We start from the raw sequence: 24,926 nt of genomic DNA on the forward strand, positions 1-24,926 counted from the left end.
GATCTGATTAATATGCCACCGTTGCTCATCAAATTTTGTATTGAATTATTGATGTACTTTTTGGCTAAAAGACATTTTGTCAAAATTACTGCAAGTGTTTCGGACTAGGAAATACTGTGACACCTTATCTAGCGCCAATCCGTGACTGCTCAGAACACAGCAGTAATAACCTCACAAACAGGTATTCCGGGGAGAACCAACTTGTATCTGATGAGGACATCACCTGTTCGGATATAACCCGGCGAGATAATTCTTTGTTATGATTGTATTTGATACATTTGATGAATTGATGTTACGCCATGATGTGTGTTCATTGTCATTTTTTGAAATACATACATGGATCAAAAAGAGTATTAAACACATGCGGAAGGCATGGAGAACCAAAGAAGTTGATTGGGGACCAAGTCCAAGTATTCTCAACGTCCTCCGCCAGGCCACCACGTCACTTTTGGCGAAAGGAAATAAAAAGATCAAATTCAATACGTTTCAGAGCTGGATTCGGACTGCAGGCCTGCGGCAACTTATGATGGACGTCACGACTTCATCCGGACTCTATTTTGAGCGTTCAAGTACGTGATGGAAACCTTATCAAGTCTACTTTCATATGGATCCGAACTCATATCTATATCTTCTATCCACAGTGCTGCATTACCTAATTTTAGCCCGATGGGCCATGTATCAAGTGGGGCCCAATATAGGCGCGTCTTAGGGTTTAGGGACAACCCCCACCACATCCTGGTCGTCCTCTACCCTCTCAATACCTCGATAGCTGCCACAAACAGATTGAGTTTTGTTTTATTGAAAGTTTAGTCATTGCTACTTGCTTGTATACACGTGTGTCGGCTAGACCATCTGTTCTACTCGATTTAGAACCCCACTTTTGTGATTTTAGATTGATTATTATCTTCATATTTGCAATTGAGTTGCTTGTTCTACTTGTTCTGTGTTCTTACTTGTTCTTCCATTGCTGGCAGGACGAGTGCCCTAGTGGTCGGGTGTTGCGCTCCACAAGATCGAGGCAATCGAGGCAACCGTTGGAGGTGGTGTATCAGTTGCTAAGGCGCAGTGTGCTTGGAAGGCTGTAGTCGGACCGTGAACGTCGTCTCCATCCACCAATCGAGTTATCCATCCTCTCTCACCGAAAGATGAGGAACAAATCCTAGCGGGTTCGACATGAGCACCAATGGATCATTGTCACCCCAACGGGGTGTACAAAGGGGTTATCGATTATTTATGTTTCCAGCGTATCGCAAACATGAAATGAAAGAGTGCCAACAATGTGGGTGCCAATAACAAACAATGATCCATGACAAATATTTAGTTGACTATCAGTGCTAACCATCTGAACTAGTAACCTCCCGATCCATCCCTGGTTTATATACGTTGAACATGAGTAGTACAGCTGTTGCCCATTATTGTTAATTCGTTATGAATAACCCAAAAAATGTGTTCAAAGACAAAGCAACATTGCAGTTTTGAAAAAGAAAAGACATCTATTCTCGTGCAATGAGATGATATATAGGAGACACAATATTGCAATACTAAAGATCCTCAGAACAACTTCAAACAAAAAGCACCATCATCTTAAATCAGACACAGAAGTTAACCACATTCACATCCATGTCGGGATCATCTCTTAGTAAATACCACTGCAGGGAATTGACGAAATAAATTAAGGGCTAGGAGATAAGCAGTTCCATTAGAATGAAAGCGATAGCGCTACAATGACACCACACCATTAACACGTGCATACGGCAATATGAAAAAGAAAAGGGTAGGGCCTGATGTCATTGGTCAAGCTTCCGTTGCATTCACATAAGCAGGCTGTTGACAAGTCCAACACCTGTAGATTTGGCATATCATTAGCTTGGATACATCAAACTAGGAGCAGGCAATGTCACAAGTTCCACAATGCACTGACTACTGAGCAACAGGACGGAGGGAGACAAACTGAAACTCAGGTGGCAGGTATCAAGCTAACCAGAGTCAGTGGACAGTAAGAAATCCTAGACTACAACTTCCCAACTCACTGATATTCAGCAGCTATAGAATTTCCTAAAGATGTGGAGTACCTCCACAGCAGGACCCAGGAAGCAGACACTCAATTGGCACGGCCCCCTGATCACATCAAGGCCCATCTCACTGGGATCGGTTGCCTGCAGCTGCACCTGGATACCATCAAGCTCCCTCTTGAACTTGTCCTTGGAGCTTGCATACAGCATCTTGCTCCTAATCTTTGCCGTGTCCGGGGACCTTCACATCACATCGGCAAAAGAACGCCGCCACATGGTTAGTGAGATAAATTCAGAGATACAGGTGCAGCAATCTGAATTCTGAATAACGCTGCATACCACGCGATGAAGAAGATCTTGCTCTTCTGGCATCCCTCCTCGGTAACGAAGTCGAAGTCGTAGACGCAGTATCTGCACTCGTCGGCGGGGAGGTTGGGCTCGCCGAGCCTCTCGACGACGACCTGCTTCTGCTTCTCGTCGATCCTGAAGACGACGAAGCGGTAGGTGCGCTTGGCCTTGAGCTCCAGGAACTTGCGCTTGCAGTCGTCGTCCACGGCCATCCCGGACGCCGCGTTGGCCTGCACCGATAGGAACACAGCGGAGATAAAATGTTGACAGGTAAAGACAAACATAAGCGCTAAGACATTCCGTCGAACACACTAGGGCAAGAAGTATCCGGTTGTCTCGTCTCGCCTGTGAAAGAAATTAGCAGCACTGTTTCCCCGCAGAAGCATGGGCAGTTTCAACACCCGACGATCCTCTGACAAAACGCCCAACAAGTACATTCTACGCCTACAGGAAAATTAGACTAACCCTAACCGCGACGCTCCCGCGAATTTCCGGGTGAACGCCGAGTAGGTTCGGTTGGGGAAATCGAGTTCGCTGAATCGACAATTTAGCGCCGAAATTTGCAAGAGAACGAAGTGATGCCTGGTAGGAGGGGAGGAGTAGTGAGAGAGGCGGCGGGCGTACCATCTTCGGGAGAGGGAGTGGCGGCGGCGGCGGCGCGAGGAGGCGAAGAAAATGGGGCGGGGGAGGGAGGGAAGCGGCGGCGCGGCGGCGGGAGGAGAAGGAAACGCTGGGGCGTTGGCGTGACTTGTGAGGTGCGGCGCGTGGCGTGGCGTGACTTGTGAGGTGCGGCGCGTGGCGTGGGGGTTGTGTTGCCGCGCCCGCGCCACGCCGTCTTATCGCGCGGGTCACGCGGACGCGGCGCGCGCCCCGTATTTTTTGCAATTTAGCCATCTTTTAAAAAAATTTACATTTGGACCTCAGGAGAACGTATTTTCGAATTTGGAACTTGGAGCCCGGGCGCCGTGATAAGACGTCTCGGCGCCGTGAGTCATAGCGCCGAGGTATCTAGGTCAGCTGCCACATGCCCACCTACCTGGCGCTGAGCTCGGTGCCGCAGATCGTGACGCCGAACTCGCAACCATAACCCATCAGCCCGTCCGATCCTTTATCCCATATTTCTTATCCCGTCTTGAATTTTCAATCTCTCCCCCACCCGTCCAACCTCATCAATGGATGTATTTGACCTTAAAAACTTTGATTTGATCCATAAATCTTGAAGAGTAAGGTATCCTGTCTCCCCTCCTCAATTTTTATGTATCGATTTGATCTATATTATGTGTATTATTCAGTATAATTGTTTAAGGTTTAGGGTTTAGTTATTAATATGTGTAATATGCAACCTTAGATGACTAGGCGTGGTAAATCTAGTAAACCAAAGGTGATGACCGGAACAAACTTCACCCATTTGCTGTTGCCTAGTGGTGTTCCTGTGCCGATATATTTCTGCGGTGATCTTGCAAGATAGCCAAGTCAGATGAAGAGGATTCATATAACCAGAGGTATTGGATGTGAAAATTATGCATTCGACCCTACTTCTCGTCAGATTCGCATTGGGTTGCTGGTAAGAATATTTATTTTTTATAATATTTTCATTATCATATAGAATTATGTATGCCTCATGAGTAATAGCAGGTGTATATCAATTGAATGTTTTGCAGACCCTTCCCCCGCTTTGTGAATTTGAGCAGTGGATCGATACTGAGATCAAAGAGAAGGATAAGAAGTATCCACGTTGAATGAAGGCGTGGGATACGAAGCGGAATGAGTTGTTGGAGTAGAGACAGTAAAAGGAGGCAGCAGAAAAAGAGCGGAAAGAAGAGCTGGAAAGGAGGCATGCTGCTCAGCACAACGAGGAGAGGGAACGGATGCTGGAGCGTGTTCACCGTGCGAAGTCAGTAATGGAGGAAGGGAAAGTGACTTTGTTGCACTCAGTAATATGCAAGACTTGCTAGTTGTATGATTTATTGAAGTAATAATCTTGTCATTGTATTCTCATGTACTTGATTTATTTTTGTATTGTCATTTATTGCATCTTCCATGACCTCAATTGGTAACGTAATGGAATCAAGACTAACAAATTATATGCATTACATAATTGAACACGCACAACACATGTAGTGGCATGTGAGGATTGTTACGAAACAACGGTAAAGAGGTCCTGGACTAAACCAAACATGCCTTAGGTAATTAAATGAAACAATAAACATATAGATGTAGCATCAGGTTACTCCTACTACTCATTCTTCATGACACTATTCACATAGTTCTCCTAATCAACCTCACATGTAATAGCGACGAGCCGTCTAAAAATCTGATCTGATTTACCAAAGTGGACAACCCCTTGAACTGAGATGGCATCCCCACTTGAAATGCATTGAAGCTCATCACGAGCTCTACCAAACACCTCACTGAACAACGGCCGATCATTGAATATCAGGGAGACCCGTGCATTCCATCATCAAAAGTGACATTCCCAAACACATCTCTCTTGACACTGCCTCCATAATACAAGGTCACTAAATTGTCCATCTAGTTTATATGAACAACACGAAGATTGTGACGGGTATAATATACAAAATTAAAAATATCTAGAATTACTTAAAAATACCTAACTGAACTACATAACTAAAATACCTAACCAAATTACCAAACTAAATATCTAAATTTATCTAAGTAAGTTACCTAACTAAATACCTACATCTACTGTCTAACTACATTTTCTAAATATGGTTTCTAACTATCTACAAGAAATTACTAACTACATTACCTAACTAAAGTACTAAAATTAATTAAATAAATTATTTAAAATTACCTAAATTGCTAACTACTACAATACCTGATTAAATAAAAAAAACTAATTACAAAAAACCTTACGGGCGGCTGGCGAGCCGGAGGAGCAGCGGCCGGTGCTGCGGACGAGCGGCCGGAGGAGGGGCGGCCGGTATCGGAGGAGGGTCGGCCGGAAGAGGGGCGTCCAGAGGAGGCCGCGCGGCGGAGGAGGTCGCGGAGGGGCAGCCGGAGGAGGGCGCCGTGTGGCGTGGATGAGCGAGAGAATGAGGGCGCGAGGAGAGAGAGGGAGAAGCCACGGCGTATAGATTAGTATCTATGGCGCCCAGCTCGGTGCCATGGGTCGTGGCGCCGAGATCTCGACCACATCAACGCCAACTCAGCGGCTACGTTAGGAGTCTCGGCGTCATGGCTCACAGCGCCAAGATGTGGTACCTCAGCGCCGTGAGTCACGATTTTTTTTCCAAAAACAGGCTAAAAAGCAAAAAGTGCGGGCGCGCACCGGCCTCCGTGCCCCCTCCTCTCCTCCGGTTCCCCCGTTCCGTCTGGTTTTTTTGCCAATGCGTGACCGGCTGGCCCGGCGTTGCTTCACGGCTGCTTGTTTGCCCCGTCACCGCGCTCACCTCTCTCTGGCTTCCACGGCTCCGCTGCGCCCGTGATTCCTTCGTCTCTTGGCTGATCCTGAACAATTTGTCCACGATACGGGAACAGCCGTTTTTTACCAGCCTTCACCGTGCAACGTACGGTGCAGCCAGGGGCGAAGCTATCGTGAGTCATCGGGGTCGCCGGACCCCGATGATTTCTGAAAAATCCCTTTGTATCAGCAATAGTTTGAAATGACCCTGTTGATAAACTAGATTACTGAACGTCGACTCCGGTGCCTCAAGTTTCTAGCTTCGCCCCTGGGTGCAGCAGGCTTGCTGGTGCGAAATAACTGAACAGATCGTAGGATTGCTGGAACATGCAACTTTGCGTACCTGGGCCTGTCATTTCTCTACTACTGTTGGCGCTGCCGATTCCAAACAGAAAAGATTGTATCCAAACGAAGGGCCGTTATGCCAGCTCGGACAGGTGAACCAGCCACAGCCACCAACCGTGCGATTCTTGCTGGTCACAGAAAGTGCAGGAGCAAACGCAGATTCTTTGGTCCTCGAGACTCGAGAGGACGAAGATTCTGTGGCTAGGACGGTGGGCAGCCGGTGCATCTTTTTTTATTTTTCTGAACAGCTCATAGCTGAGCTCCACTGATTTTAGATGAGCAAGATGCTGAAATTTTCTCTAGAATTTGAATTACTTGGTTATGAATTGCAGTTACGACCACTTCCCCTAAAGCAAAGCACGACGCAATCATCGTAAATTCGTAACGAATTGGAAGTGGCTATCATGCAATGCAACCACCATGACCTTTGCATCCGCTGGCCGTGGCGGACAGATATAGTATAGAACGATCATCACTGCAAAGGCGATTGAGCTTGTTTGCAAAGGCAGATTCACAAGAAATCTAGCGCAGACTGCAGCCGGGCTCGCTTAGCTCATATCAGATCTGTAAAAAAAATAAAAAAAAGTCATGACATTGTGAGCAGGAACTCGACGTGCGTTTCAGGCTTTCAGCGTCTTTCTGCTGACCTCAACCCGGTCCTGGGACTGCTTACGGAAAGCACGAAAACGAGCGGGCAAAAGCAGGGGATCTGAGCAGTACTCTTTTTCTTTTTCCTTTTTTGAAGGTCTGCTTACTCTTGTTGCAGCACCAGCAAGTACTATCTAGGTGTGTTTGGGACACCCATTTTCGACGTCAGGCCAGGACAGCACGATCAAGCGTTGGCATGTGTGGCCATTGCCTACGTTCCACAGCTCCATCCAGCTTTTACACCAGCAGAGGGGAAAGCAACGTTGACGCCTATATGGAGAGGAGTAACCTGAAAACGAGAGCACTGACCAACAAGACTCCTGAAGTGTGTTGACGGAAAGCCTATGGACTATGGTTCTAACAAGCTCGTAGCCTTGCAAAGGCATTCTTCTTGCTCTAATTTGTGAGCCCAATCTGGACCAAACTCATCAGAAAATAAACCACCTAGCCTCCAAATACCTAAAGAACATAAACTGCCCACGAAATCAACAACGCCGAGGGCAAGATGAAAGGTACAGCACATGAACGTCAACACAAACGATTTATTTTCCTAGGATTCGAAAGGTTCTAGCCGAGTAAGATTCGTGGCATGTCCAGATAACGGTTCTAGCTGAATCTAGTTCTTATTATTGCTAAGTTCTATAGCAAATGCAAGCAGCACCTCAACAAATCCAACCTGTAAAACTACGCAAACTAGACGCGAGAACGCAGCAGCTAGTTACCATCCCTATCACACAAAAGCAAGCAGCCAAGCTTCAATTGGCGTTCACACCAGCAGATTCCAGCATGAAGCCCGGGTGTAGCGCCTCCTGATCCTCGGTCTTGGGTTTTGTAGCATGGAGCAGCTGCACGCACTCGTCCACCTTGGCCGACAGCATCTCCGTCGAGCAAAGCAGGGCAACCACCTCAGAGTTGTCCAGCTCCAGCAGCATCCCAGTGATTTTGCTCGCGAGTTCAGGCTTCGACCAACAAGGCATTGTTAACAAGTCAGTACAAATCTGGGTCCCTAGCTATGTTATGGATGGAAAATACATGGCAAGAAAAAACATGAGATTACTTGGTGTCTCTCAACGAGCGGATAGAGCCTGTTCCCAAGCATGGTCTTCTGTTCCGCCGGTGGAGCAGAAGCCAGGTAGCTGCTGAAAGAATCATTCACAGGGTCACCATGATGAATGGTCAAACCGTTGGCCATAACATCATTTGAGAAGTACTTTGGATGGCTGAATCTCTGCAAAAACTCGAACGTATAATAAGTTAACTGTCTTGTGTAAAGAAAAGAAAAAAAGGAAGAACCAAATATAGTTGGTAAATCATCATGGAGAATGCTATCGCAAAGCCACACCTAAAAATGATCAGATTGGGGAAATAGTTCATTAGATGCACAGAAAACTCGCATGTACAGTATGGGGGAAGAGGATCAAATCATCAAATATAACTATACAAGTCAAGAAGAAGGCTACCACAAGGCAATGCCTAAAAATGTAATCACACTAAGTGGAGATTTAGGAAACAGTTAAGAACTAGATGAGCCATATATGTAAGTTACTCAGGCAACAGCCAGGCTGTTTTGCAATGAGGCACATAACATGATATTCACATACTTCATTAATTTAATCATGAGGAAGTAGAAAACAAATACCTGTCGGGGCATAGACATGAAATCTTTAGCTGGTGGTGCATGTGCGATATAGTTTACAGCATGAACGGTATGGGGAAGAGGCATCATATTCCCACCCATCCTTCCCCTGTTACTTCTGTAATGCCTTGGCGAATTTGGCATCTATGATATGGTAAATAAGAGCTTATTAAAAAAGGAGAAAATATGAAGCAAAAATAGTTAAAAAAGACAGTAAATGTACCATGGGTGAATGTATTTGTTGGATATTAGGTGGTGAGGGAAACATGTTTGGCCTCCATTCGTGACCGAGCCCCATGGGTGGATACACAAATCCATGTCTTGGAGGACCTTGAGGGAGATGTGTACTTGGATGGGCAAAATATACATGTGGATATCCTGTGGGAATCATAGAGTTTGCAGGTCCAACCATTCTGGCAATATGAGCAAAATGTTGCTGCAGTTTGGCTCGCCTCTCCTCTTTTCTTTGAAAAATAGCAACATACAACGGTTTTCCATAAAACATAACACCTGCTTAATTAAACCAAAGTAACATGTTAGTAATCTAGTTGCAACAATTAACGAGTTATGTTTATAAACAATTAAGAAATTACCACGCATGCTGCTTACGGCACTCTTTGCCTCCTCAGGGGTACTGAAACATACAAAACCGAAGCCTCTACTGATGCCCTTATCATCACGCATAACCTTTGCCGATGTGATGTTACCAAATTCATCAAACCGTGCACGAAGAGTGTCATCATCAACTTCATCATGAATGTTTTTGATATAGACATTTGATTCCTGTAAAAATTGCATATAACATGAGTAAGCATAACTTTGGAGATCGAGCATATATGGCTTAGGAATACATGTGTGAAACTTACATTGCTCTTATTTATTATTTCATTTCTTTTCTCCTCATGTAAACGCTGCAAATATTGTTTCCTTTCCTCCTTCTTTTGAGCTCTCGCCACGTATAAAGCTTTTGATCCTAAAGAAAAGAATTCAAGAAAACATATACCCACTAAAGCTTTTTTTCTAGTAGAAGCTTTTATGTTATTTAACATGAGATTGATAAACATACCAATTAGCATCCCATGCATGGTCTCTTGTGCTTTAATGGCACTTTCAGGGTTTTGGAAACTAACAAACCCAAAACCCATAGATGACCCATCAGGTCTCCTCATAATCTTCACACTAACTATTGGACCAAACTGAGAGAACTTCAATTTAACAAGTTCCTCTGTTATGTCATCATCGAGATGCTTCATGTATAGGTTAGTGTACTTGTCATCATTATATGCAGATCGTTCACTTTTCTTAACAAAAGTAGCAACGTGCCTAAGAAAATGGAAATTATATATGTCAAACACACACTAACACATGCAATACAAATAATTAGAAAAAGACATATACATACAATTTCCTATCATTGAAAAGGGAGCCATGGAGGTTCTCAATTGCTGCATCTGCTGATTCTTGTGATGCAAATTGAACAAACCCATAACCTCTGCTAGTCCCATCCTCATTTTTGGCAACTTTACAAGATAAAACATCTCCAAACTTGGAGAACAATTCTTGAAGGCTGGCATTGTCAACGGAATCACTAAGGTTCTGGGAATTTCACAACAAAACAGGATTAAAGACCTTCATAAAATTGTAAATTCAGCAGGTATATATGCTCATGTATGGGAAGGATATTGCTAGTATACCTTAACAAAAATATTACCGACACCGCTTCTCCTGGCATCTGGATCCCGGTTCGACCACATCACCCTTATTGGCTTATCCAAAACCAAGCTATGATTTAGTTTTTCAAGAGCCGTCACAGCTGATAAATAATGTTAGCACACTAGTCAAAATCTTACTATATTAGTCAACAAATACATTATGATACTATTCATATTCATATCAATTAACAAAAACAAGATATAAGGATCACACCATTTTTAAATATCTAGTTAGTATTTTTAAACTAACTAGCTTGCCCACAACATCATATATTTTAAAAAGGAGGGAGTAACATGGTTTATGCACTCGGTTGTGACTACAAGAAAATTAAAATCAATTCATCAATGCAAAACAAATATCTAAACTTTAGTACATCATCTACATGTAAAAAGATTGTATGCAAAAACCCAAAATTCTATGAGAGAGTAGCATATCAATTTAATCTTCTATGAAAATGTATGGAAAAGTGGTTAAAGGTACAATTGCAAGTCAGGTGCACAATGCACCTGTAACATTCAAGGAGTTGCACATTTTGACATAGTAAATCATCTATTTTCAGATTTTCCAAATACTTATCCACTCCTCTACAAATTAACATTAGCAAAGATACAGACTGGCACCCTCTTTAATTTCATCATACATCACTAGACAAACTTAATGTTTCTCTCAACCCTACTCGAATGATAAAAAAGATATAAGAATAGTACTAAGTATAACTAAATTTACATCCTTTAGGATGTGCTGAGTATGTAACTTGTCTTAACTTGTCTTGCATGAGTATCATCAACAAAGTTAATAAAAAAATAAATGCATTATTCAAATCAATTCAACCCATGTATATTGATAGAGTTGCTCATAGCTCAAGTAACTATCACGCTGAGTGTGTGTTTGTATGTGTTCAAAGGGATATATGACCACTTCAACCTAAGAAGTAACTACTTTCTCATCGCTACTATAGAAATAAATTTTCGTCCTCCTCATTTGTCCCGGTCAGTTTTGAGCCCGGAACTAATGAAGGCTTTAGCCTTGGGTCCAATGGCTAGGAGGCGGTGGGGAGCTTTAGTCCCGGTTGGAACCACCAACCTGGACTAAAGGATGACCATTTAGTCCCGGTTGGTGGCTCCAACCCGGATTAAAAAATCTTTAGTCCCGGTTGGTAGTTCCAACCCGGACTAAAGGGTCCTTCACGGGTTAGTTTAAAAGAAAGTCATTCCATTCAAAGTCACATATGCTGTGTAGGTGGGGTGGTAAAGAAACTGTGCGTGAGGCAAGGGTCTCGGGTTTGAGCCCTAGGCACGGAGTAATTTTTTTGCCTTTCCATAGACCTTTAGTCCCAGTTCCATAACCGAGACTAAAGAGGATTGGGAACCGGAACTACTAGGAATTCTGTGCTAGCGCATTGTCATGCAAAAAGATGAAGAAGAGAAAACTGTCCAAACCATGCGCACAATTAATCAGCAATTTAATATTAAACAGTTCATGTTAAATCTACCTTGCTTGCGGTAGTAAACTTTACCAGTTCATATGCCATGCCTAAAAATAAATATATCATGCTTGCGTTGGACGGCGTAACGAGAAAGAAAGATATGACAAGGAGACGGCAAGTACGTGTTTGAGGTGAACAGCATTTGAACTGGCGCTGCAAGCTTTGCATGGACACTGCATGCAGGATGCATGATGCCTTCCTACCCGGCTCGAATTTAACATGTTTTTCGAAACGATACTGGTAGATCCGGTTTTACCCTATATCCCACAAACCAACCTAAGCCCCCACATACAGCAATACAGGCAAGCAATCAAATCCCCAATCAACCGGGTACGACAGCTCGAAGTTACGGGATCATTGCCGAGCAGGGATCAAGCGCGGCCGAGAGCGCACGTACCGTCAGCCCGGGAGAAGTAGTTCACGTATCCGTATCTAAGCGATCTGCTGGTGGCGTTGTCGCGGCAGACGCGCACGGACGTGACGGTGCCGATTTTGCTGAAGGCGTCGAACAGGTGCTCCTCCGCCACGTCCTCGTGCAGATCGCCCACGTACAGCGCCGGCACCGCCGCGGCGGCCGGCTGCGCCTCCTCGCTCCCTGCGGCTGGCGGCACCGCGGGCGCCGACGACTCCTCCTGCTGATCAGCGGCCGCCGCCGGCGCGTGCGCGGACGCAGCAGGCGCTTCCATCTCCGACGCCGGCATGGGCGGAGCAACGACCTGAGCTGGAGGCGCCGGCGGCGAGGAGCGGACTAGGGCAATGTGGGGGAGGCGAGATGTCGAAACCGGCGAGGAGTCCCGCAGGGTTTCGGCGACGCGACGGTTTCTAAAAAACTCGCGAGGGCGAGGGCCAAGAGACGCCACAGGTGGGCCGCCGCCTCCTTTTATTCGGCGGGGAGCGCGTCGGATACGGGAAACCGTCCGCGCCTGGCTGGCCGCCCGCCCATCTCGGTGGCCCGAACGCCCCCGCCGCCTCCTCCTCTTCCTCCCCCACTGCGCGCTGGGCCCAGATTGTCGGCGTCTGGAGTGGGCTCCTGTTCGGTTCGGCCACACCCACCAGCCAAGGGTCCCGGCGCTGCCCTCTGGCGACGAGGGGTATTACCGCTCTGCCCTGGCCACCGCCCACGCGCAGCCAAGGGGCAGAAGCGTCCGCGTCACCGTATTTGACCCCTCCCCGTCCCGTGTCGGCGACTCCTCCTCCCTGCCTCGTCCTCCCCCTTTCCCCTCCGCGTCCAGGGCCCGGGCCACCCACCCAGCCGCGGATCCGAGGCGCAGATCCGATCCGGCGATGGCGTCCACGGCGGCGAGGCGGCTGCGGGAGCTGCAGGCGCAGACGGGAAACAAGACCTGCGTGGACTGCGCGCAGCGGAACCCGCAGTGGGCGAGCGTCTCCTACGGGGTGTTCATGTGCCTCGAGTGCTCGGGCAAGCACCGCGGCCTCGGCGTGCACATCAGCTTCGTGCGCTCCGTCACCATGGACTCCTGGACCGAGGTGCAGCTCCGCAAGATGGAGGCCGGCGGCAACGACCGCCTCAACGCCTTCCTCGCCGCGCGGGGCGTGCCCAAGGAGACGCCCCACGTCGCCAAGTACAACTCCAACGCCGCGGCCGCCTACCGCGACCGCATCGTCGCGCTCGCCGAGGGCAGGCCGTGGACCGACCCGCCCGTAGTCAAGGAGACGCCCGGATCTGGGGCGCCCGCCCCCGCCAGGAAGCCGCCCGTGCACACCTCCGCCGCCTCCGGAGGCGGCGGTGGCGGCGGCGCCGGCGGTTGGGACGACTGGGACGACGACTTCCGGCCGGACATGAGGCGGAACCAATCGGTTGGATCATTCGCCGCCGCGGGGACGCAGTCGGGGAGGCAGCCGCCGAGGTCCAAATCGACGCAGGACATGTACACTAGGCAGCAGCTGGAGGCGTCGGCGGCAAATAAGGAGGATTTCTTCGCCAGGAGGATGGCGGAGAACGAGTCCAAGCCTGAGGGGATCCCGCCATCTCAGGGCGGCAAGTATGTTGGGTTCGGATCCAGCCCGGCGCCGTCGGCGAATAGGAATGGCGGTGCCGCCCAGGGCGATGTCATGCAGGTCGTCTCCCAGGTAAAAGAATCATCTTTGTGCTATTGCTGTTGTTGTATATCATTTAGCAGAACGTGCAATGAACAGGCCCGCACAAAATTCTCCAATATAAGGAGCATATTTTCCATTGATTGGATAACAATATCATCAATTAGCAGAAAAAAGAATTACTATAAGGATATCTGGTTTACATGCAAACGTTAGCTCTCTGAATTTTGTTCCTTGGTACTATTTGGCAGTAAGATTGGGAATGTTGCAACTTGCAACGTTGCTACGTAAAAATCAACTGCTCTCCGTGGGGTTGCTGACTATAAGGAATCTTGTTAGTACTGTTCTAATCAAGTTTCAGAAGCCTAATGGACACATGAACATAGTGATGACGATGCTTTTACTGCATAGTAGAGGAACATGCTGAGCTCCTTATGTAGTATATTTACAGAAGAACAACACCACTATCTTGAAATATTTCAGCAAAATAGCTTCTGGAATTAAGTATACTTCTTTGTTTCCTCTTGTTTCGATATGCGTCAGCATGTTTTTGCGCTAAGACTGAGATATGGTGTGATTCGATAGTATTCGATTCATTATTCACTCGATAGTATTCAATTCATTATTCACTGGTAGAGTGCATGCCCTCAGCTTACTTTGGTCTTGTTAATATTGAGTTAGCTGCGGTGATGCCAGGATTATACCTTGTTTTGTAATTGTATTGATCTGATAGTTCCTCACTGTAACACCTTTTCAGGGATTTGGACGGCTTTCGCTAGTTGCAGCTTCTGCTGCCCAGTCTGCTGCCAGTGTTGTCCAAGTCGGCACAAAAGAAATCCAATCAAAGGTGACTATAACGCATGCTTCCCCGTTCTGACTATGCAACAATTGATTTCTGTGGCTAAATCATGTATCGGATATGAACCCCTCGTTGAGGTTCATCAAACTCATCTAGCTTCTTTGAATATCTTTTTTCTCAAACACTTCTTGTTTATTTAAATCTTATAGCAACAATACTATGCTTCTGATCAATAGTAATGCGTAACTCAGAAGTTGCCTCAACATCAGTGTATTTTGAGCGAATGGCAGTATTTCTTATTTAATTTAACATCAAATTAGTCTTGTGCTGCCTTCTTTCCTTTGAGACAAGTCTTACCAAGTAATGTTTTCATTTACATTTAGGAATGCATCATTTTAATTTTTATGCAATATTCTTCTGTGAACACTTTATTGCTCCCTGTGCAGTAGTCGCTTTTAGACTACATGAAAGCAATTTTTGTTGCACTTTTTTCCCAGAATGTATAATACATTTGTTGTGCTCCACTGTTTTTCCCCCTGAGAAATGGTGCTTGTCTGGAATGCAGATGAGGGAAGGGGGCTATGACCAGAAGGTGAATGAAACTGTCAGTGTTGTTGCCAATAAAACTGCAGAGATTGGAAGCAGGACCTGGGGGATCATGAGAGGAGTTATGGCGTTGGCTACACAAAAGGTCGAGGAATATGCCAAGGACGGAGGAGTGGGTGGCTGGGGAGATGATTGGCAACGCAGTGAGCAGAGCAATGAGCCTTACCAAAGGTTTGAGCACGAGACCAACGGCAATGGTTGGAACTCTTCCCAAAATTCTTCATCCAAGAACTACAATTCCAGTTCCTGGGACGATTGGGATGACCAAGGCAAGAAGGAGGAGCCTGCGAAACCGCACCAGAGCAGTGACTCCTGGGCCGGCTGGGACGACGGCAAGGATGACAGTCCTAGTTTCAGCAGTCACAGCACCTCCAACAAGGGGAGCAACCAGAACGGGACCTCGGGCGGCTCGTATTGGACAGAGGGTGGCTTCCGCTGAAGTCGATCTCTTTCCATAGAACTATACTTTCAGAGTTGTTATTATATGCCAGGAAACTTGAGCGTCCAGTGGTTGATATTATTGGGGATACTGAAACGGTTGGGTAAAAGGGTTTGTGTTTTTGTACGATGTCTGCAACTGTTATATCTAGTGGTATATTTTTTGTGGTCAAGGCCCGTCCGAAACTGCCGTCCAAATTACTAAGGAGTGCCGACTCGAAGATGTAATTTACGCAACTTCCTCGCATATTCTTTATTGGTTCCATTGGTTTTGTACCAGACAAGCTAGCCTTGCAGAAATTTGCCGTCGTGGATGTTCTGGTTCCCATTGTGTGGCCGTACGCGCAATGAACTGAATATACTACTATTCTCTGATGGGTGTCTTGACTCGGGGCAAGTATTGTGTCCACTATCCACCAACTGGTAAGGCACTGGAATCCGGTGCTTTCTCTCCTGTTGGCTACTTTCCAAGCAGTTGATTCCAGGTAGGAGCTGACAGTGTGACTCCACTTTTGGAATCCACTGACGTTGGTGTGGAAGGATGAATCCCAGGTGATGCCAACCTCAAGCTCGATGTTGCTGGAGGTTGAGAGAATCGTTGGCAGCTGTATCTTCCAATCGATTTGCTGGAGTAGATTAACAAAATATTCCAGCCACTACATCCCATGATGTATAAAACCGATTATAATGGGGCCTATATTAGCTCAATGACCTGTTTGGGCATTCAACCATAGTATTCCCTTGTGATAGCTGGATGATACATGGAGCTTCCAATTTGAAAGCTTCCCATGCCAATCTGTGTGTGTGTGTTGTGTATTTGGCTGAGGGTCCCAGACACTGCCTGAAGGTCCGCACGGCAAGGGGTGATGCAATGCTTGACTAAATACAAGTAGTACTGAGCATGTTCGATAAATGGGAAGAAGAGAACTACTCCCTTTGGACTTGGTGATGGAACAGCAAAGGACGAAGAATCTTATGATACACTGTCACTTACCAGAATGGAGAAAATGAAACATGTGACAAGGAAGCCCCTATAATTCGTGTCACTAACATACTCACTAACCTGTAGTGCTTCACGTTCTGTACTTTTGTGGCATAAAACCGAATTTGAGAAAGGTACTAAACCAAGGTATGGGCACCTCATATAAGTTTATTTGTATAAAGTTTCGCTCACCAATCATTGCGCTAAAGTTAGTCAGAAATCTAAAATGACAATAATTGTATGTATAACAAAAGAGGTGCCATCTCCACCGAATGCGAAAGCATTATAGAACAAAGCTTAGTTGGAGCACATGCATTCCAACTTGTACTCCAGAGCTGTCCATGTGGAGCACTAGCCTCAAATTCTTTTCTTCTCATCAGACGCGCAGGATGTTCGGTGGACCATACAAGATTCTCGAGTAAGTAGTCTAAGAGGTATTAACTAGGTGCCACTTAGGAGATTTTGATGCTACGACACGTAATTAAATAAAATGTTGCTCTGACATCTCGCAAAATGGCTCGGGTTTTTGCTTTTCAAGTGGACCCGAAAGCCATTTTAAAAACCCTGTTGAATTTTAACAAGCAACAAAATGTCGTACTCTAGCCGTTATGCTTGCCCATTGGTACAAGAGAAAGTGTTTTATAGTGTTTGCCTAATGATGATATTAGTTATTTTAAATATTTTCACTCACTACCCTTAACAAAGGGTATCGATGGGCATTTCATTTTGACTTTTACCTGACTTTAGTAAGTCCTTGTATATGTGCATGGTGTGCTGTGCTGTGTACAAACATTCAAAGTCTAAAATAACTCATTCCGAAGAATTTTAAAATGTTTTATCAGTATTAGAGTGTTTTTAACGGCATAAAAAGATAGCGTGTCTACCTCAAAGCTAACACAATTTTATTTTACTAGAATCTACAAATTTTATAAATCAGCAAAGCTGCTTTGCGCAGTTCGTGGGGAAAACGGAATTCCAGAAAAGGATGGACCGAAAAGGAAAAAAACATGAACTGAAAGTAGTTCCGGTCGGGATGACGGAACGAGCCAGAGGCCGACCCGGCCTCGGCCCTAGCCAGCCAACCAATCAGTGCCCGTCCGCATCACGCCCTCGTGGCCGTGCGCCCCCACCGCCCTCATCGCGCGTTCTCCCTACGCGTCTCCCCGCCTATACTTCCCCCCACCCGAGAAAATATCCCCAATTCCCCACCCCAGCTTGCAACCCTAATCACATTTCGCCGCCTCCAGCCCCGTCAACCTCTCCCCCTTCCCTCGCCAACCCTAGCCCACCCCCCGCGAGATCTGCCCAGCGCGAGCAGCCATGGCGGATACGCTCGACATGACCCTCGACGACATCATCAAGAACAACAAGAAGAGCAACCCCTCCTCCGGCGGGGGCCGCCGCAGCCGCGGTGGATCCGCCTCTGGCGGCAGCGGCGGCGGCGGCAGCAGCGGTGGGGTTGGGCCGACCAGGCGCCCCTTTAAGAGGGCCGGGAACAGGCAGGCTCCCTACCAGCCGCCGAAGGTACGAACGAATCGAACGGGCTAGTGGCTCCGCGTCGCCCGGCGGAGGATGCGGGGCTTCCGACTTCGCTGAGTCGGGCGGGAGGAGATGGTCGGATGGTTTTCTCACGTGGTGTGACGCGATCGATCCAGGCCCCCGACGCGGCGTGGCAGCACGACATGTACCCCGCGGTCGCCGCCACAGGTGGAGGCAGCGGCGGGAGGGTCTCGGCTATCGAGACGGGCACCAAACTCTACATCTCCAACCTGGACTTTGGCGTCTCGAACGAGGACATCAAGGTATATGCATCACCGGATCGAAGAGTGTGCTGCTGTGGCTTCTGAGCATTTAATTGTGCACAAATTCCGTAGATAGCTGGTTAGATGTGCGATTGGCTTAGATTTTTTCTAGATCTAGTGTTCCTGAGGGTAGCTAAGATTTGTAGTTTGTGAAAGTCACCTGTATGACTTGCAGTTGTGCATGTTCCCAAAAAGGTGTTAAAATCTGGCAAAGATCTATATCTACATATAGGTTGTTCTTTGTTTTCTCTGACATAGTGATTCTCCCATGGCGATATATGATTCAAAGTATTTGTAGTAGGCTTTCTGCTTCAAACACCTAAGACTGCTCCTGTTATATCCTCAGCTCGTCATGAGTTCTCAGTTTGTTTATTTTGCTTATCCTAAAATATGCATATTTTCTGGACATTGTTTAAATTTCTGTACCATAGGTGTCAGTTCTGTTTTTTTGAGATCTAACTTATGCTAATTGCTAAATATTTAATTTGTAGTGAGCTATGTTCTAAGACTTAAAATCACAGTGATGATTCTGTTTATTAGTTAGTCAATTGCATGCAGCATACAATATCAGAATTTAAACATTAGCTCACTAGTTTCGTATGTATGATGCAGGAGCTTTTCTCCGAGTTAGGTGATCTGAAGCGATCTTCCATAAATTATGATCGAAGTGGGAGGTCTAAGGTACAGATGCAATCTTATTGGTCTCCAGCCCATCTCTTAACTAGATGGATTTTTGTTCTCTTACGTTAGTCCCCCCCACCCCCCTTCTCCCTACAGGGAACAGCTGAAGTTGTATTTGCAAGGCGTGCTGATGCTGTAGCTGCGGTGAAGAAATATAACAACGTGCAACTTGATGGTAAGCCCATGAAGATAGAGATAGTTGGGACCAATACTCCAACAGCAGCTGCTGCTCTTCCAGCCATTAACGGAGGCCAGGCTAGGAATACTGTGAATGCTGTGAAGAGGTATATTCTCATCGGTCCATGTTAATATCAAATTTGTAGGGGCATGTTTGGCAGTATTTAGATTAACTAAGGGGCATTATGCTAAAAGTTGTTTATTGTTATATGAATTATGTCATTGAACAGCACAACTAGACTCGCGTCTCTCAATGTGGCAAGGCAAATATAATGGTATCAATTCTATTAATTATTTTTTAATAAGCACTTAATGGTAATTTCCATTGTGCAGTAGGCTATTTTTGGCATGTGCAAACTTGATATAATATGTCCTGTTTTCAGGGCCTTTGGCATTGTTGAATCTGTAATTTTTAAGTCTTGAAAATTCTTAAGTGTTTGTATTTTGTGCTAGTTCGTCTAAGAAATACTTACATCTGTGGACCATTTTCGTAATTGTGCATTTGTCACCTAATATGCAGTGAGATGCGTAATTGATCTTTTACCTATAATAATTGTTACGTTTATTTTTCCCCCTTTTTATTCATATATATTCAATCTGTGTAAAGTTTACTAAGTCATATGCAAATGTTACAGTGCACCGAGGGGTGGCCCAACAGGTATGCCACAGCGTAGACCCCATCAAAGGGGTGGCGGTGGAAGGCGTGGCGGTGGATCTGGTGGTCGTCGTGGCAAAGAGCGTGGTAAGCCAAAGTCTGCTGAAGAACTTGATGCTGACTTGGAGAAGTATCATGCCGATGCGATGCAGACCAACTAAATGCCTTCACCAAGTCGAAATTTCCGTCAAATATGAAGAGCATTAGTCCTTTCATTCCTGCCGTTTGTGCTGCTATGTTCAGGGGACAACAGAACCTTATGTTTGTGGGGGTCTTGCTTTACTGAATTTTATGGGTTATGTGTTTACATAGAACTAGACAGTGGGTGATGCTGAACACTGCTATGGAAATTACTTGGTTGCCTTTAGTTTCTGTACCTAATGCTGCGGAGTGAAGAATCATCCAAGTTTGCTCCACATGTGAACGTTGGAGATGTATGAAGGTCCTCTCATTTGCTTTGACCCTCGCCATGCAATACAACATCTTCAAGGTAAAAAAGGGACTGGATTTCAGATGTTCCCTGGTGGTCCAGTTTTGTGCTTTCATTCTGATATTGCTGAGATGATTAACTGCTGTCCCGGTTCAAGCTCCAGCCATCTTAGTAGGAGGTACGATGCTTTTCAGTTGATTAGATTCCTTTCTTTTGTTAGTTAGCTATATATACACATATTCATTTTCATGTGTCCGTAAGGTTAAGGCTCCTTTTTTTCATATTACAGGTGGCTGTTGCCTTTTATTGCGAAACATTGTGATATTTATTTTGGGCATCTTAAGCGATCTTCTCAGGCACATTAATGATTCGCATGAGCTCGAGGTGCCTCATTCTTTTAAAAGTTGATTCCTTTCTTGCATAATCTTCATCGCTTCTGGTGTCGACAAGTAAAGTTATCGCGGATTTGGCTGTCACTAATCTCATTGAAACATCATGGTGCAAATCCTGCTTCAAGGTCTGCTTTTGGTAGTTATAGTTGATGCTTCTACATCCTTTTGGACTTGAGCCCGTTGCTTTCTTATTTATGGTGTAAGCATATGGGGATGCCTCTGATGGTTGATCTTATCTACTGCGCTTGGTTGGAATTATATCAACTTGCTTGGAGGATGCACATCAGCACATGGAGTCCCTTGCCTCTTGCCCAGAAAATCAGTTTTTAATTGACTCATTCCTTTTTCTTGCCTGTCATTGTGGAGTTGGAACTTGTTTCAACTTCAACCCTGGTGGTGATCTCCCCTTGCAGATGGTTTGAATCATCCTGGGTTCCCAGTTTTGCATGTGATTACTTGTGACCGCGATGGTAATGGTATCTCATTAGCGGGTTGAGGTCAACCTTGTTTTTGTTCCTTCTCTTGTTTCGGTATAGTTGGTTATGGTTGTGGGAACATTTATTTTGTTTCATTATTGCTTCAGTTCTATTGCAAAATGTTTTAATATTCAGGGAGCGCTACACCGTTCAGCTTGCGATTTTTCTGATGGTTGGAATTATATAGTAATCTAATATAATAGGGATTGACGGTTTAATTGATGTGTTTCTGTGGTGCTGTGATATAGTAATCTTCGTTTCACAGCTTTAGTTCTGGTTAAACTGTGTTTTCTGGAGGTTTCGCTGGACTGGCATGTTCCGGTTCAACTTTTTCCGGAGGTTTGATTGGCGAGTGTGTGGACACGTGTGCCTTGCTGAACTAATCTTGCTATACCTTCCCTTACCGATAGTGCCTTCACAATGGGGGAGAAGGAAAAATCCAGTGCATCTGCACAAGAATTATGCTAGGAGAGGCCATGGAACAACCGGCCTAACTTGAGCACGAAAACGAACGCACGACGGGAAAGGGTTATTCCAGCGACTACTAGTATATCATGATTTTCGGACTGGGCAAGATACATTTTCAGTAAACAAGCGATAATGATACGCCATTAGGCAGGCATGTTTGCGCTTTCGCCGATGCATAAGATTAGTGATCCTTGATATATGAGATTATGTCACAAGAACAGAACGCATCTTATATTTATATTTGCGCTAAGATAAGTTTACATACATACGATAGACGAGTGTATATTCAAAATAATATCATAGCTTGTGTCAGGATTAAGTTGACACACATATAATAGATGATACAGGTGTATGAAATAATATCATAGTGAAGGGGAGTATTAAAGTACATTATTATATGATTGAAAGTTTTAATCTTAAGCAGATAAATAAATGTTTGTAACTAGCAATGGAATACTTCACAGGCATATGATTGGGAGACATACGTCTAGAATTTGTCAAAATCTTCAGGGAAATCAGGATAGTTATCTTGTTCTGAGTAGCATTGGTTTTAGTAAAGCAAGCATGAGTACACTTATTGGTGCTTAGCAAGTGGAGTAAATTATATGATATACAAGGCAAATTTCAAGGGGTAGTTGATATGGTTTGACTGCGATAAGCATTTTTAGTTGGTAAATTTTATTTAGCAAGCATTAACTAAGTGTAAGTATATATCAAACCCCTTAAATAAGTAAAAGAGATAAGTATCAACAGCATAAATAAAGAGCATCAATTTAGTTTATCTTCAAGATCAATTATTATGTGAGGATCCAAACCGCTTTTAACCACACGGCTGATATATTAGTTTTCACTCTACTGAGGTTGTACACTTTACTCACAACTCGTATTTTCCTTGATGTCCGGATTTGCAAGGCCCTTAAACACTTTTGAGGTGAGTGATAGTGATTCATTACGAAGTCTTTACAAAGATTCCTTAACTTGCAACGGTCCGCTAAGATTTCAGGCCGTAGTGGTTATAACCCTTCCCAATGAGAAAGATGCATTAACCAGAATCATATCTAAACCTTAAGAGGACCGAGCTATACCCCATCAAAACACTCCACTCTTGCCTTTTCGGTAAGACCATTATAAGCTTTTTCTGAGTGATTCTCCATGTTTCAATTAATACAATGATCTTAAAGTTATCATCATAAAGGTATTTTAGAACATGAAGTAAAATAAGCGCAGCATAGTTTCCAAGTTAACCAACTATAGTCTAAGTGGATGAGCAACTAGTATAGCTACAACATAAAGCAAACAACCCAACTTTATTCGAGGAAGTTCAAAAGAAAGCTAAGCATATTCTTAGTTTGGAATCCATCATATTATAGACACATGCATGCATATAAAGTAAATATATGTATTTAGAAAGTTATTAGGACGAGAAAGTGATCAAGGACCACTTGCCTTCCTAAAAGAGCTACTGTTGCTCAGCGGTGTCTTCAAATCCTTGCTCTTGCGGATCCTCGAACTGCGTACCGTCTATCGCACCACAAGTTCATATAAGCAAGCAAATATAACAAATAAGAAACAGTACACTAAATAATATAAATAGAGCAAAACAAGGTTTTAAAGCTACTGTACACGTCGCAAGGATCGCATGAGCATAAGAATCGATGAAAACGGAGTTAAAACGGAGAAATTATAGCTAAAATATGGTTCCAGAAGCTTATTTGTAAAAGATTTGAAACTAAAAGTGCTCTAAACAAAGAAGCCGATGGCTAAAATAAATAAATCTTAAATTTAGGGTTTAGATTGAAAAATAGAGAGGCTAGGGACGGCGGGTTCTTTTTTTTAAAGATAAGGGCTAAAATAGAAGAAAAAGGATCTGTTTGTAAATATTTTTGAACTGCGGTGGAGCGTGGGTTGATTTCGTAAAAGCGGAGGGGCTAATTTGCAAAAGGGCCTAGAATTGACCAGATGTTTGACCTCGGTCTATCCGGTCTGTCTAGAACATGGGATCCAGATCGGACGGCCGGGAGCGGCTGGCGGCTCAGGGTGGTGGCGCTAGGCGCCGGCGGTGAGTCGTGCTAAGGCGGGCGGCAGCAGAGCTTGCCGGAGTTACGCGATAACGTGTTTCCGGCTCGGATTCGCTCGGTCAAAAGGCTGGGGAGAGGGAGCGCGAGACAAGTAACGCGGTGGGGAGGTCGAGAGGGCGGTGCGGCGGCGGAAAACGAGCGCACGCCGGCGGCGCACGGTGCCCTTGTTTCGACGAGTAATTGCCGCGGTGGTAAGGCACGAGGAAGAGGGGTAAAAGGCCGGCGGCGATCCTCACCTCCACGCAAAGCTCCTACGACGCTCGGTTGTCGAGGGAGGGCGGCAAAACAGCAGCGCGGCAGTAAACACGAGCTCAACGAACGCGGCGGCACGAGCTAGGGTTTGCAGTGAGGCAAGAGGCGGCGGCTGCGGCTTTGATAGGTGAAGGGGTCCTAGTGGCTGCTATTTATGATGCCGAGGGGGGCGGCCTTGGCGTGCGGGCCAGGGGTGGCGCGAGGGCGGCGCCTCGGTCGGACTCGGGTTCGAACCCGAGTCTGGCTCGAGGTAGGGGACGAGCCCGACGAGGGGTGCCCATGGGAGGGAAAGTGAGAGGAGCGGAGCAGCGGGTTGGGCCACTGCCCCGGGAAAGGAGGGGGCGAAGCGGCCGGCTGGGCCGTGCCGGAGAGAAAGAAGGGAAGGAAAACAAGAGGGGGCGGAGCGGGCCAGGTGAGGGAGGTGGGCCGGACCAAAAGAAAGAGAGAGAAAGATGCACTCAAATGCATTTGAATTTAAATCTGATATTTAAATTCAACTGAAAGGCAAGCATAAAATAATGCAATGCGGCATGAAAATGCACAAGACCTATATTTTCTTATATTTCTTTTTATAGCTAAGTAAATTATTTATAATTGATGATAAATATTATAAAATTAAAAAAGTTTAAATAGAACCTTATCGAGCTTGCAACAAATCTAACAAAATTTTGTTTTGGTTCCTAACTTGAAAATTTAGTGTGTTGCGGATTACGAGATGTCCTGATAAAGAAGATGCAGTAGCGTTGTTTGGATGGCCCGAATAAGCAGCCGAATGGTACGTGGAAAATCCGCTTTGTAAGGACCAGCTGCCGTATCCACTAAATGCGGCTACGTTGCTCGACCAGAGTTGATATAAGGGAAACAGCAAAAACGGTTGCACGCATACAGTGGAAGGGTCGCGCGTCCGGCAGCGAAGGGCTTCGTCACGGGGCACATCCGGCAAGCGGCCAACCAAAGGTGAAAGGTCTCACAAGGCACAAGGCACCAGCAATAACGAATTAACCATCCAGCGATTCGCCA

The 24,926-nt window shown here is 45.5% G+C and overlaps 4 protein-coding genes across 6 annotated transcripts; 2 read left to right on the forward strand and 2 right to left on the reverse strand.

Moving 5' to 3' along the window:
- Positions 1-1,550: 1,550 nt before the first annotated feature.
- On the reverse strand, positions 1,551-3,121 carry LOC112875696 (actin-depolymerizing factor 7-like). Of its 3 annotated transcripts, XM_025939637.1 has the most exons (4): positions 2,985-3,121; positions 2,352-2,590; positions 2,073-2,253; positions 1,673-1,843 (listed from the first exon to the last, which is right to left on the reverse strand). In XM_025939637.1, the coding sequence occupies exons 1-4, from the start codon at positions 2,985-2,987 to the stop codon at positions 1,739-1,741; spliced, it is 528 nt and encodes a 175-aa protein (XP_025795422.1). In that variant the 5' UTR covers positions 2,988-3,121; the 3' UTR covers positions 1,673-1,738. The 3 variants fall into 3 exon arrangements, with proteins under 3 accessions (XP_025795420.1, XP_025795422.1, XP_025795419.1); XM_025939635.1 differs by lacking the exons at positions 1,673-1,843; positions 2,985-3,121 and adding an exon at positions 1,551-1,649 and having other exon boundaries at positions 2,352-2,978; XM_025939634.1 differs by lacking the exon at positions 2,985-3,121 and having other exon boundaries at positions 2,352-2,978.
- A 4,358-nt stretch (positions 3,122-7,479) lies between these two features.
- LOC112877949 (polyadenylate-binding protein 4-like) lies at positions 7,480-12,304 on the reverse strand. The gene is made up of 10 exons (XM_025942323.1): positions 12,010-12,304; positions 10,108-10,226; positions 9,816-10,009; positions 9,480-9,736; positions 9,280-9,386; positions 9,007-9,196; positions 8,637-8,923; positions 8,417-8,557; positions 7,835-8,005; positions 7,480-7,736 (listed from the first exon to the last, which is right to left on the reverse strand). The coding sequence occupies exons 1-10, from the start codon at positions 12,296-12,298 to the stop codon at positions 7,533-7,535; spliced, it is 1,959 nt and encodes a 652-aa protein (XP_025798108.1). The 5' UTR covers positions 12,299-12,304; the 3' UTR covers positions 7,480-7,532.
- Positions 12,305-12,795: 491 nt separating this feature from the next.
- LOC112875691 (probable ADP-ribosylation factor GTPase-activating protein AGD6) lies at positions 12,796-15,818 on the forward strand. The gene is made up of 3 exons (XM_025939629.1): positions 12,796-13,703; positions 14,428-14,517; positions 15,035-15,818. The coding sequence occupies exons 1-3, from the start codon at positions 12,897-12,899 to the stop codon at positions 15,512-15,514; spliced, it is 1,377 nt and encodes a 458-aa protein (XP_025795414.1). The 5' UTR covers positions 12,796-12,896; the 3' UTR covers positions 15,515-15,818.
- Positions 15,819-17,679: 1,861 nt separating this feature from the next.
- On the forward strand, positions 17,680-21,238 carry LOC112875234 (THO complex subunit 4A-like). Its single transcript, XM_025939006.1, has 6 exons — positions 17,680-18,019; positions 18,151-18,297; positions 18,910-18,978; positions 19,075-19,262; positions 19,791-20,418; positions 20,530-21,238. The coding sequence occupies exons 1-5, from the start codon at positions 17,816-17,818 to the stop codon at positions 19,969-19,971; spliced, it is 789 nt and encodes a 262-aa protein (XP_025794791.1). The 5' UTR covers positions 17,680-17,815; the 3' UTR covers positions 19,972-20,418; positions 20,530-21,238.
- The last annotated feature ends 3,688 nt before the right edge of the window (positions 21,239-24,926 follow it).

This window comes from Panicum hallii, chromosome 9 (assembly GCF_002211085.1).
Source record: "Panicum hallii strain FIL2 chromosome 9, PHallii_v3.1, whole genome shotgun sequence".
NCBI classification, from domain to species: Eukaryota; Viridiplantae; Streptophyta; class Magnoliopsida; order Poales; family Poaceae; genus Panicum; species Panicum hallii.

Coding starts and splice junctions, on each gene's coding strand:
- LOC112875691 (XM_025939629.1), top strand. CDS start 12,897: ATGGCGTCCACGGCGGCGAGGCGGCTGCGGGAGCTGCAGGCGCAGACG. Junction 13,704..14,427: donor TCATGCAGGTCGTCTCCCAG/GTAAAAGAATCA, acceptor ACACCTTTTCAG/GGATTTGGACGGCTTTCGCT. Junction 14,518..15,034: donor CAAAAGAAATCCAATCAAAG/GTGACTATAACG, acceptor TCTGGAATGCAG/ATGAGGGAAGGGGGCTATGA.
- LOC112875696 (XM_025939634.1), bottom strand. CDS start 2,644: ATGTTTGTCTTTACCTGTCAACATTTTATCTCCGCTGTGTTCCTATCG. Junction 2,254..2,351: donor AAGATCTTCTTCATCGCGTG/GTATGCAGCGTT, acceptor TGTGATGTGAAG/GTCCCCGGACACGGCAAAGA. Junction 1,844..2,072: donor TCCTGGGTCCTGCTGTGGAG/GTACTCCACATC, acceptor CCAAATCTACAG/GTGTTGGACTTGTCAACAGC.
- LOC112875234 (XM_025939006.1), top strand. CDS start 17,816: ATGGCGGATACGCTCGACATGACCCTCGACGACATCATCAAGAACAAC. Junction 18,020..18,150: donor CTCCCTACCAGCCGCCGAAG/GTACGAACGAAT, acceptor CGATCGATCCAG/GCCCCCGACGCGGCGTGGCA. Junction 19,263..19,790: donor ACTGTGAATGCTGTGAAGAG/GTATATTCTCAT, acceptor CAAATGTTACAG/TGCACCGAGGGGTGGCCCAA.
- LOC112877949 (XM_025942323.1), bottom strand. CDS start 12,298: ATGGAAGCGCCTGCTGCGTCCGCGCACGCGCCGGCGGCGGCCGCTGAT. Junction 9,737..9,815: donor CTTTTCAATGATAGGAAATT/GTATGTATATGT, acceptor CCATTTTCTTAG/GCACGTTGCTACTTTTGTTA. Junction 8,558..8,636: donor AACAAATACATTCACCCATG/GTACATTTACTG, acceptor ACCATATCATAG/ATGCCAAATTCGCCAAGGCA.